Raw genomic sequence first — 10585 nt, 5'->3', positions numbered from 1 at the left:
TTTTGTTAATAGAATATATTTAGTGATAATTGTGAATCTATTTAATTTGTCAAATACAATCCGATGTTCATGGTTTAATACAAATTTTAGGGTAGATTTGATGAAAATTAATTGATGGCATTATTAGCTAATTATGAAATTTTATCAACTCATCTCTAAAACTTCAAATATCAAAATGTATAACTTTTATCAAATACAAGTATTGCATTGAATAAAAAAAATACAACAACATTAAAAGAAAATGTCAAACTCGAGTTGTATGTATTAGAGGTATTCATGGTTCGGGTCGGGTCGGATATAAGCATGATATTAACATGCTTTATGCTTGCCTAAGCCTAGCCTGAAATATGGGCTTAAATTTTTGTCCAAACTCGCCCATATTTGCAGAAGACTAACCCAAGTCCATTTTAGACCCACCCATATTATTTTTTAAAATATTTATATTATATTATTTTAATAATTAATAATTAATAATTTTATAATTTTTTATTTATTGAAAATTTTTATATAGTCATCTTAATTTTATTTTAATGTTTACATTAGAGTAATATTATATATTTATTATAGGTTTATTTTTTTAATGTGTTTTAAATTACATAATATATAAAATAATATAATATAAAGTATTATAAACTTAAAAATAGGCTGGGCCGGGTTTGGGCTTTGAATGTTCAAGCTCATTTTAAACAAATCTAATTTTTTTACCCAAATTTATTTGTTGGGTCTAATATTTTTACTCAAACCTTTTCAAATTTAAAACTAATCTTTAAACCTGAACGGATAACTCAATCAGTATAGCATGTATTAATCCTTTGGAATAATATTATTCGCTATAGTAGAACTATTAGAGAACATTGTGAATATGATTATGTGACTATCACTATAATTTAACTTTTGACTTTTTTTTTTTTTTACATAATTAGTTGACATAGCACTATTCTAATTAGCACAACTTACTTTACATTGTTGACTCTATGATGATGATCACTATAATTTAACTTTTAACTACTTTTTGCTATATAATTGCCTAATATGGCTATATCCTTACATGCATTATTCACTTCATACATATGAAGTGTCAAACTTTTTAATAGAGTAAACTACACTTAAAAAAGATGTTAAATTATTAATAATTTTACATTTTAGTTACTCAACTTTAAAAAGTTATAAAATAATTAAAGAACTATTCAAAGTTTTTATTTAAATTACTAAACTATTCAAAAGTTTTTTTTTAGTGGGTTATTAAGTTTTCTTGTTTTAAGTTCGACTAGCAAGCTCCAAGCGATGATCCAATGATTGATACGGTTGATTAGTATCCATTAACGAGTAGAACAACATACCTTAGATTAAAGTCGATTTGACGGTCAATATTAGAGATTAGATTCATGATGTTTAAAGTTGCTTCATGAAAAAAAAAGAATTATAGAAGAGAAAGAAAGCTTTCGGTTGGCGTAGACAATGCAAACAGAAAAGGCCATATAACATGATTTTAACAATTTAGTGACTTAAATGAGAACTTTCGAATAGTTCAATGGCTATTTTATAACTTATTAAATTTGAGTGACCAAAACGTAAACTTAATAATAATTTAATAACTTTAATTGTAATTTACATTCAAAAAACAATCAAAATAGACTTTGGTGTGCAATATATTTGCATTAAAATTTTAATAATATTAGTACTAAAGAACTAATATTCAATCGACATTTATATCGCATATAACTAAACATTCTAAATGAATTAGATAATTTTAAAAAATTAGTAAAAAATCTCTCGAGTCCTTTTTAGTGTCGAAATTTTAAAAATAATCCCTCTTTAAAATAAGTAATTTATTTTTTGCTAATTTCGGAAGTGAGGTATTAATTTTTCTATCAATTTATATGTGGAAAAGAAAAAAAATTACTAATAATAAAAAGAGATAATATAATATTTGACCTTTGAACTTGACAACTAGGTCCACTTTGATGCCTGTATTTTTTTATTCACTTTGGTATCTGAATTTGGAAACTAGATCCATTTTAGTTCCCTGAACTTGGATTTTGTTAAGATTTGATGATATGAGCAATGTTTTTGGAACATAACTGGATTGGTTGGTCGGATTGAGAACAGACCGATATATTAGTCCAAACAAAGGGGTTGAATCGATTGAATCAGAAATTATTTTAATTATATATTTAATTATTGTTGGTCTAGTAGTTGAACCGATCAAACCGGTTGAATCAGGAACCAATGGGTTGATTAGTTTAACCACTGGTCCAATTATTAGAACATTATATCTGATAGTCTAAGATAGTACCACATTAACACCTGGAAATTTATATAAATTTTTAAAATTTTTTAAGTGATGATGTGGTATAATCTCAGAATGCTACATCATTGAACTTTTATATTTTTCAAGTTTAGGAACCAAAATGAATTTAGTTACCAAATTCAAATACCAAAGTGGATACAAAAAAGCACAAGTATCAAAGTAGACCTAGTTATCAAGTTCAAGGACCAAAAATTATATTATCCCTAATAAAAAATATGTGCCAAGTTCTTACATATGGTTAATTGTTTTCAATTTGTGTCATCTAAATCTCAAGCAAAACCTTCAACCATTTCTTCAAATAAGTTTTAGCGGCTCATTTCTGAAATTAACAGAACTAAACTGCTCTTTTTGTCAAGGGACCAATTTGCCTAATTTTGAAATTAAAAGGGACCTGAGAGGACTTTTTACCTTACAAAATTTAAAGATTTAATGCAAAAAAATTCATGAGAGGCTTGAGTATGGGCTTGGGCCATAGGAATCCAAGAAAAAAAATCTCCCGAGAAAAAAAAAAGAAATTAAAAAGAAAAAATAAAAGAAAAAGAGAGAGAAGCAAGTGAAGCCACCAGCAACGACAAGAGAGACACAGAGAGGCGAGCTATCCTTGAAGTGCAGTTCGTTTATACGTCGTCGCGTCATCCTCAATCCCCACAAAACCCCCCCAAATTCCCAATTCCAGGGTTTCTCTCTCAAACCGATGCATCTCCAAAAAGCTTGAATTTTTTATCCTACCATTGACAGTGAAAAATAAAGTTCGCACCTTTTTTTGAAATTCTTGAGGTGCAAAAGAGGAAAAAGAAATCATGTATAGTCATAGAGATCGAGGAATAGGTTCATCGAAATCGGAGCTAATCGATCGGAAGCGTCTAGTCGCTTCTTTGGATAAGCATCTAGAGAAGTTATCGCCGTGCACTTCGAGAGGCTTGAACGGCAAAGACAAAGAGAGATCCTCTTTGCCTTCAACTTCCACTGGTAAATCTCAGCTCGATCATCGCGATTCGCGTTCTACGGCTCTTTCTAAAGCCCGATGTTCCGATGGTTAGTTGGTTTATCTGTTGTTTTCTTTCTTTTACTTTATAGCCCATTGGATTGTTTTATTTTCGAATTCATTTTCTTTAGCAAGATCTGAGTTTTGAGTTTTTATTTTTTTGAATTATTTAAGCCGATGCGTCTTGGGTATTTGCAATTTGCATTGTGAAAGCGAAATGTTTGAGATCTTGGCTTAGAGGTGTTTGTAAGTGGGCTGTATTACTATTTATATGTGTGTCTAATTTGTATATAAGCAAAATTTTGTGCACAAAAGAAAAATCCTAGTACCAGTTTTTTTAAGCTAATTATAATTCTTAGTTATAAGTTTCCTTCTTGTAGTGTTTTTACATAAGCTAATTGTGATCAGTATGCAAGTAATTTAATGTGAAGTTCTTGTCCTTTGGTTGCAGAGGAATCTGAAACGGACACTGAAGAATCGGATGTTAGCGGTTCCGATGGAGATGACACATCTTGGATCTCGTGGTTTTGCAATTTGCGGGGCAATGAGTTTTTCTGTGAAGTTGATGATGAATACATCCAAGATGACTTTAATCTTTGTGGGTTGAGCCATCAAGTTCCGTATTATGATTATGCACTTGATTTGATTTTGGACATTGAATCTTCTCATGGTAAGTCATGAAGATGATTTGGTATTTCCTCAAGGTCCATATTACAAATGATAGTAAGCCTTGTGGTTTGAAGCATTTCCTACCATGTGTTTGCATTTACAATGTTTATATCTACATTTAGCCACTTGCTTGTGTTTTTAATGTTGTTTAGCATCGACATCATTGTTTGTGTCTGTTTGCTGTGCTTTTGCATAACAATGTTTTTTTCTTGTCCCATTTTTTAATGTATGGCTCCTACATCATTTCTACTCAACCAACATCGTTGTGTGTTGATTCCTACTATTAAGTAGATGCGTTTTGCTTTTATAGGCGATATGTTCACCGAAGAACAAAATGAATTGGTTGAATCAGCTGCTGAGATGTTGTATGGTCTTATACACGTCCGTTACATATTAACTAGCAAGGGAATGTCTGCTATGGTAATAATCACTGTCATTTTTTTCTTTTTCTTTCGGTTAACTTCATATCTTGTTTACAAAACTCTACTTTGAAACTTCTATTTCAGTTGGAGAAGTACAAAAACTATGACTTTGGAAGATGCCCGAGAGTTTGCTGCTGTGGACAACCTTGTCTTCCAGTTGGTCAATCAGATATTCCTCGCTCGAGTACCGTGAAAATCTACTGCCCAAAATGTGAAGATATATATTACCCTCGATCCAAGTATCAAGGCAGTATCCTTACCATTTCATCTTTGGCTTTTTCTTTGTTTTGTTTTTCTCCTATATTATGCTTGAGACATATGAAACAACTTCTTTCTAGGTAAGCTACCCGAAACTAATTCTTTGCACATATAATATAATCATTTCATGCATAAATAAATAGGATCTCTTGGATCAACATTGATAAAAAAGCTCTTTTATCCTAGAAGATTAATATGGTGTTTGGGATTCTTTTTGCTAATTTTATTCATTACTATTTGAATTGGTATTATTATGCATTTCGGTAGATTCTTTCCTATATTAGTTTTTGTCTTCCATCTATGTTTGATGATGTTATGCTTTTGGTCTTCCTTTATTTATGCATTGTGATTACGTTCCCTTGTTCCATCTCAAATTATGAAATCAGTAGGATTTTGTGGAACCTTATGGTTTTTAAGTAGTTTTTTGGATGAACAATATTACAAAGTTAGTAGATGCTAAGGGTACCCCGTGCCCTTGCTCATGAATCTCATACCTTCCTGCTATCAGTTTTCGCATAGAAGTTAGTCTATGTTCACAAACGCCCTTCCATGATGTTGTTGGGCTTGTAAGAGGTCTCGATTTTTCTTTTTTCTCTTCTGCGCGGTTACGAATCGACCTTTGGCATGATATTTCAGTTCTTTCTATTATTTCCTGTTACCAGATATTACTTCGTTTTACTGCTTAATTTCCTTGACATAAACAAAGATATTGACGGAGCATATTTCGGTACAACATTTCCACATCTATTTCTGATGACATATGGGCACTTAAAGCCTCAAAAGCCAACTCAAAACTACATCCCACGAGTTTTCGGCTTCAAGATCCACAAGCCCTGACATGATTGATACATGAGTTGCAGCAAGACAGAACTTAAACACTCAGATCAATTTCCGGTCAGTGAGATTCGTGGTGATTTTCAATTAGCCTGGTGCTTCTTCTATCAAAGCAGTGGGTTCCCAACAATGCAAGGTGAAGTGGGGCTCCAAAAGAAACAAAGAAATGGTACGATTGATTGATTGATTGATTGATATGGCAAATGAAATATGGAGTGCTAGTGGAGCACAAGGAATCTCTAGGATTTGTTTTTTTATGAAGTTTAAGTAAGCATATATTTTTGTTTGGAAGTGTGCGTTTTGCTGTAGTTGATAATAGATTAGGTGAATATCTCTTTCTTTTGTTCAATGGTTTTGTTGACCTAGATACATAAATATTCCATTTCTCTAATGTAAACTTCAACCTCATCTTTTACATGAATTTCCTACTTTAAATCCATGGATATTTCAAAATAAATACTATGATATGAAATCTGCCTTTGTGTTTCTTTTCTTGTCTAAATAATGAAGTTGCTGAATCAAACTAGGGAACCAAATATTTTTGTCATCACTACATGCTCAAAGTTTGATCATTGAGTTGATTATCTTCCTCATATTCATGCTCTTTTTCCTTCCTGCCAAAACTAATTTAAATTCACGTCTACATCTATTTCAATTGTTAGTTGGAATTTAGCTATTTTATCCATGGGTTGGGTCGAAGGTCTGTCTGAAAAATGGGTTGGGTCGAAGGCCTGCCTGAAAAGTGGGAAGTGGGAGGATTTGAGTAAGAAACAAGGTTCATTTAAAAATGGGTCGTGCCTTGTTTATAGCTTTTTTGGCCTGGCCCGAATTGGCAAAAAGACAAAAAAGTCTGGTGCTTTTTTTTTTGTTTTTTCACTGTTTTGTTACTATGTTACTGTTATGTTATTATTATTTTGTTTTATTATTTGATATTGTATAATTCTTGTTTTATTGTCAGTTTTGTTACTATTTTAGAAGTATTTGTTTGTTAAGTTATATTAGTGTTATTTAAATATAAATATTTTTAAATTTATTTTCAATTTGTTGGAAAACATTAAGTTTAATGTTTTAGTATTTTTGATGTATTATATTTTAATTTTTACATAAAAATAAAATAAAAATTAATTCAGTTTGGCAAGGTTGGATATTAACATTTTTATTCGAATCAAAAATTTTAGAATAATTTTTCGAGTTTAACTCAAGCCAATTAAATGGACTTAAAATTTTGACAAGGCCCAATCTAAACTCGATCCGATCTGACTTATGAACAAATCTAATTTTATCTCATACATCTCTTAGTCTACTATAAATTTTGATTTCTCATTATACTTTCTTAATTCTTTTATAAAATTTAAGCTTTCCTAAAATTTTCGAATATTTTCATTAATCTCACAAATATTTTAATAATTTTATATAGACTCCAAAATTTTTTAAAAAATTCATTAAACTTCTAAAATTTTGAAGATTCTATTAGTGTCTTCAAAACTTAATACCAAAATCTGTCAGATTTCTATTGGATAATCATCCGACATTTATTACTCACTTCATTTAGCAAGAAATCATTTAGAATGACGTCACTGAATTCTTTTCAAGGTTTTTGTAGCTCATGATTAATTTTCAAGTTTGCTTAAATCCTTACTTCTTCTAAGACAAATTAAAGTGTTAATTAAGGTTGGGTTAGGTAAGAAAGATGAAGTAGGGTTTAAATGGCTTAGGAATTCAGTTTTAGGGTGTAGTTTAGCATTTGTGGTCGGATATAGTAATCCCTGGGGTGAAAAAGACGAGAGCTGCGGGAAAAAGACAAGACTGTTTTGTTTTAGAAAATTTTGAGTTTGCGTTGCAGCTTGCTGTTTCGGAGTTGTGGTTTTCTCTTCTAATAAGATATTCTTAATTTAGTTACAAATTGAATATAAAAAATAATTTATTTACAATGAATTAAATTAAAATAAATTTATCAGAATAAATTTGAATTTAATAGATTTGTGTAAATATCCCTTTAGTCTCTGTCAATTTTAAAAATAAGTAAACTAATCTCTCATAACAAAAATTTAAAATAATTTTCAAAATTTTAAAATATTTTTAAAATTTTCAAAATAATAATTTTGGAACTTAAATAAGTTAATTAACTATTCAAGTTTATCATACTAAAATATTTTATTTTATTATTATTTTCTTTAAATTTTTTAACATATATATATAGTTTCAAATTTATACATTCTAATATGGAATTAGTTATTCTGTAAGAATTTTAATTGGACATATTAAAATTTTTAATTGAACTTAATTAACTAGAAATTTTTTGAATTGGTTTAGGGGTAATAATACAAATGGCCCAAGCAATTGGTAGTAGGAGTATAAATTAGTAAGTTTTCACTCCAAATCTCCAAAGTTGTCAAACCGATCTGATGCTCCTCCCTCAATCCCTGGAAACCCCAGAACCTCCCCTAAACCCTTTAAACCAACTCTCCTTCGAGCAAAACTACAGAAACATCTGCAACCTACTCCTCTCTTTAACCCACACAAGGTCCCTCCCAAAGGGTCTCCAACTCCATGCCCACATCATTAAATCAGGCATTCAAACCATCCCTCTCATATCTCATCACCTCATCAACTTCTATTCCAAGACCCAACTCCCTCTCTTCTCCCGTCAAGTCTTCTTCGAAGCTACACATAAAAGCCCCACTACTTGGAGCTCTGTTATCTCCTCTTTCGCTCAAAATGAATTCCCTTCCCTTGCAATCCAGTTTTTCCGTACAATGCTTGTTAATAACATTAGGCCCGACGATCATATCTACCCTAGCGCTACTAAGTCATGTGCGATTCTGGGAAGGTCTGATATCGGCCAATCGATACATTGCTTGGTTTTGAAAACTGGGTATGATAGGGATGTATTCGTGGCGAGTTCTTTGGTTGACATGTATGGTAAATGCGGGAAAATTAAGGATGCAAGGAACTTGTTTGATGAAATGCCTCAAAGAAATGTTGTTTCTTGGAGTGGGATGATATATGGATATGCTCAGTTAGGTGAGTTTGAGGAAGCTTTGACATTGTTCAAACAAGCTTTATATGAACGTCTGGACGTAAATGACTTTACTTTTTCGAGTGTTGTACAGGTTTGTGCTAATTCCACGCTGCTTCAGTTAGGTAAGCAGATACATGGATTGTGCTTTAAAACAAATTATGATATATCAAGTTTCGTGGGCAGTTCTTTGATATCTTTGTATTCTAAGTGTGGAGTGATAGGAGGATCTTACCGGGTTTTTGATGAAGCCTGTGTTAAGAATCTTGGGATGTGGAATGCAATGCTGATTGCTTGTGCTCAGCATTCACAAACAGAGAAAGTGTTTGATTTGTTTAAGCAGATGGAAGGCCTTGGGATCAAACCGAATTTTATTACCTTTTTGTGTGTGCTCTATGCTTGTAGCCATGCCGGGCTTGTTGAGAAGGGAAAACATTACTTTGAGTTAATGAAGGAGTATGGAATTGAGCCAGGTGATCAACATTATGCTTCTTTGGTTGATTTATTTGGTCGTGCAGGTAAACTGCAGGAGGCACTTTCAATCATCAGGGAGATGCCTATTCAGCCGACAGAGTCTGTTTGGGGAGCTTTTTTAACAGGGTGTCGACTTCATGGAAACACTGAATTGGCAGCTTATGCCGCTGATAGGATTTTTGAGTTGGGACCGGTGAGCTCAGGTTTGCATGTGTTATTATCTAATGCTTATGCTGCTGCTGGGAGATACGAGGATGCAGCCAAAGCTAGGAAGATGCTTAGAGATCGAGGGATTAAGAAAGAGACAGGCTTGAGTTGGGTTGAGGAGGGAAATAAGGTTCACACATTTGCTGCTGGGGATAGGTCCAATGCCAAAACAAAAGAAATTTACAGAAAATTAGAGGAATTAGGAGACGAAATGGAACGAGCTGGTTATATTGCAGACACAAGTTTTGTGTTGAGAGAAGTAAACGGCGAAGAAAAGAATCAGACAATCAGATATCATAGTGAAAGACTAGCTGTTGCATTTGGGCTCATTACCTTTCCATCAGATAGGCCAATTAGAGTTATGAAGAACTTGCGCATCTGCGGTGATTGTCATACAGCAATCAAGTTTATGTCCAAGTGTACTGGAAGAGTAATTATTGTTAGGGATAACAATCGGTTTCATCATTTTGAGGATGGAAAATGTTCCTGTGGTGACTATTGGTGAATGAAGTATAAGATACCATTATTGTATCCTAACAAAAATCTGAAACAAGTGGGCAAAGAATTACATTGAAAGACTATAGTGTGAGATAAACAAGTGCCCCATAGGTTTGATGATGGCAAAATGCTTCTATGATGACACTATTGATGAACAATATGTAAGATAATATAATTAGTGTACCTCAACAAAATTTTGAAATGAGAAGGGGAAAATTAAAACCAAAGAAGACTTTATTTAACTTTTATTAAATATCTCCTTTCATCTTTTTTCTTCATGTGATGTTTGATGCTCAAGGATTACTAAGGCACTCTGAATCTATTTGCTTTTAATGTGCTACTATGGTACTTACTATCCTATGTTTAAATTTGTAATGTTTGAAAAATTGATCAGTGATGGAGCTTGATGTACTCCATGTTTATTTCCTCTCTCTGGCTTAATTAGTAATCAGGCATGCTAGAGTTAAGCAACCATTTTCCTATTTATGCCACCATTTAAGTGTTATTCAATAGATAGGAGGCAGCATTTATCTAATCTCTGCTCTGTTTTGCTACATATATACATAGTAAAATGGACATGAAGACTACCAATAATTTTTTAAGTGTTAGTAATCAGTTTTGCTATATATGTGTATATATATGTATATTTATCTACTTAAACTCAATCAGTATAGGTGTATAGTCCATTAATTTTTGCTTTAAGCATGTCGTCCCCTGCCACCCTTAGATACACCCCCATCTCCTTAAACTCAATGTATATCCCATTAATTTTTGCTTTAAGGATGTCTTCAACAAGTAAATAAGTAAAAAGTAAAAGAAAGTTGATGACATTAAAAGTTTTCAAAGAAGTGGTTGAAGATGGTGCAATCTAATAATTGCTACTAAAAATCCTCTAAAATATGCATGAA

The 10585-nt window shown here is 32.1% G+C and overlaps 2 protein-coding genes across 2 annotated transcripts; both read left to right on the top strand.

The window, feature by feature from the left end:
• Positions 1-2851: 2851 nt before the first annotated feature.
• LOC105790306 (casein kinase II subunit beta-1) lies at positions 2852-5918 on the top strand. The gene is made up of 5 exons (XM_012617836.2): positions 2852-3346; positions 3748-3966; positions 4276-4385; positions 4472-4637; positions 5352-5918. The coding sequence occupies exons 1-5, from the start codon at positions 3112-3114 to the stop codon at positions 5480-5482; spliced, it is 861 nt and encodes a 286-aa protein (XP_012473290.1). The 5' UTR covers positions 2852-3111; the 3' UTR covers positions 5483-5918.
• Positions 5919-7848: 1930 nt separating this feature from the next.
• LOC105790305 (putative pentatricopeptide repeat-containing protein At5g52630) lies at positions 7849-9946 on the top strand. Its single transcript, XM_012617833.2, has one exon. The coding sequence runs from the start codon at positions 7885-7887 to the stop codon at positions 9682-9684; it is 1800 nt and encodes a 599-aa protein (XP_012473287.1). The 5' UTR covers positions 7849-7884; the 3' UTR covers positions 9685-9946.
• The last annotated feature ends 639 nt before the right edge of the window (positions 9947-10585 follow it).

This window comes from Gossypium raimondii, chromosome 8, assembly GCF_025698545.1.
Source record: "Gossypium raimondii isolate GPD5lz chromosome 8, ASM2569854v1, whole genome shotgun sequence".
Classification (NCBI taxonomy): Eukaryota; Viridiplantae; Streptophyta; class Magnoliopsida; order Malvales; family Malvaceae; genus Gossypium; species Gossypium raimondii.
Note: the sequence above shows the minus strand (reverse complement) of the source record. Positions and strands in the feature narration are given on the sequence as shown.

What these genes read in the sequence shown, in the direction of transcription:
- LOC105790306 (XM_012617836.2), top strand. Translation starts at nt 3,112, where the DNA reads ATGTATAGTCATAGAGATCGAGGAATAGGTTCATCGAAATCGGAGCTA. An exon ending in GGACATTGAATCTTCTCATG is followed by an intron (nt 3,967 to 4,275) that starts GTAAGTCATGAA and finishes TTGCTTTTATAG; the next exon opens with GCGATATGTTCACCGAAGAA. An exon ending in GCAAGGGAATGTCTGCTATG is followed by an intron (nt 4,386 to 4,471) that starts GTAATAATCACT and finishes CTTCTATTTCAG; the next exon opens with TTGGAGAAGTACAAAAACTA.
- LOC105790305 (XM_012617833.2), top strand. Translation starts at nt 7,885, where the DNA reads ATGCTCCTCCCTCAATCCCTGGAAACCCCAGAACCTCCCCTAAACCCT.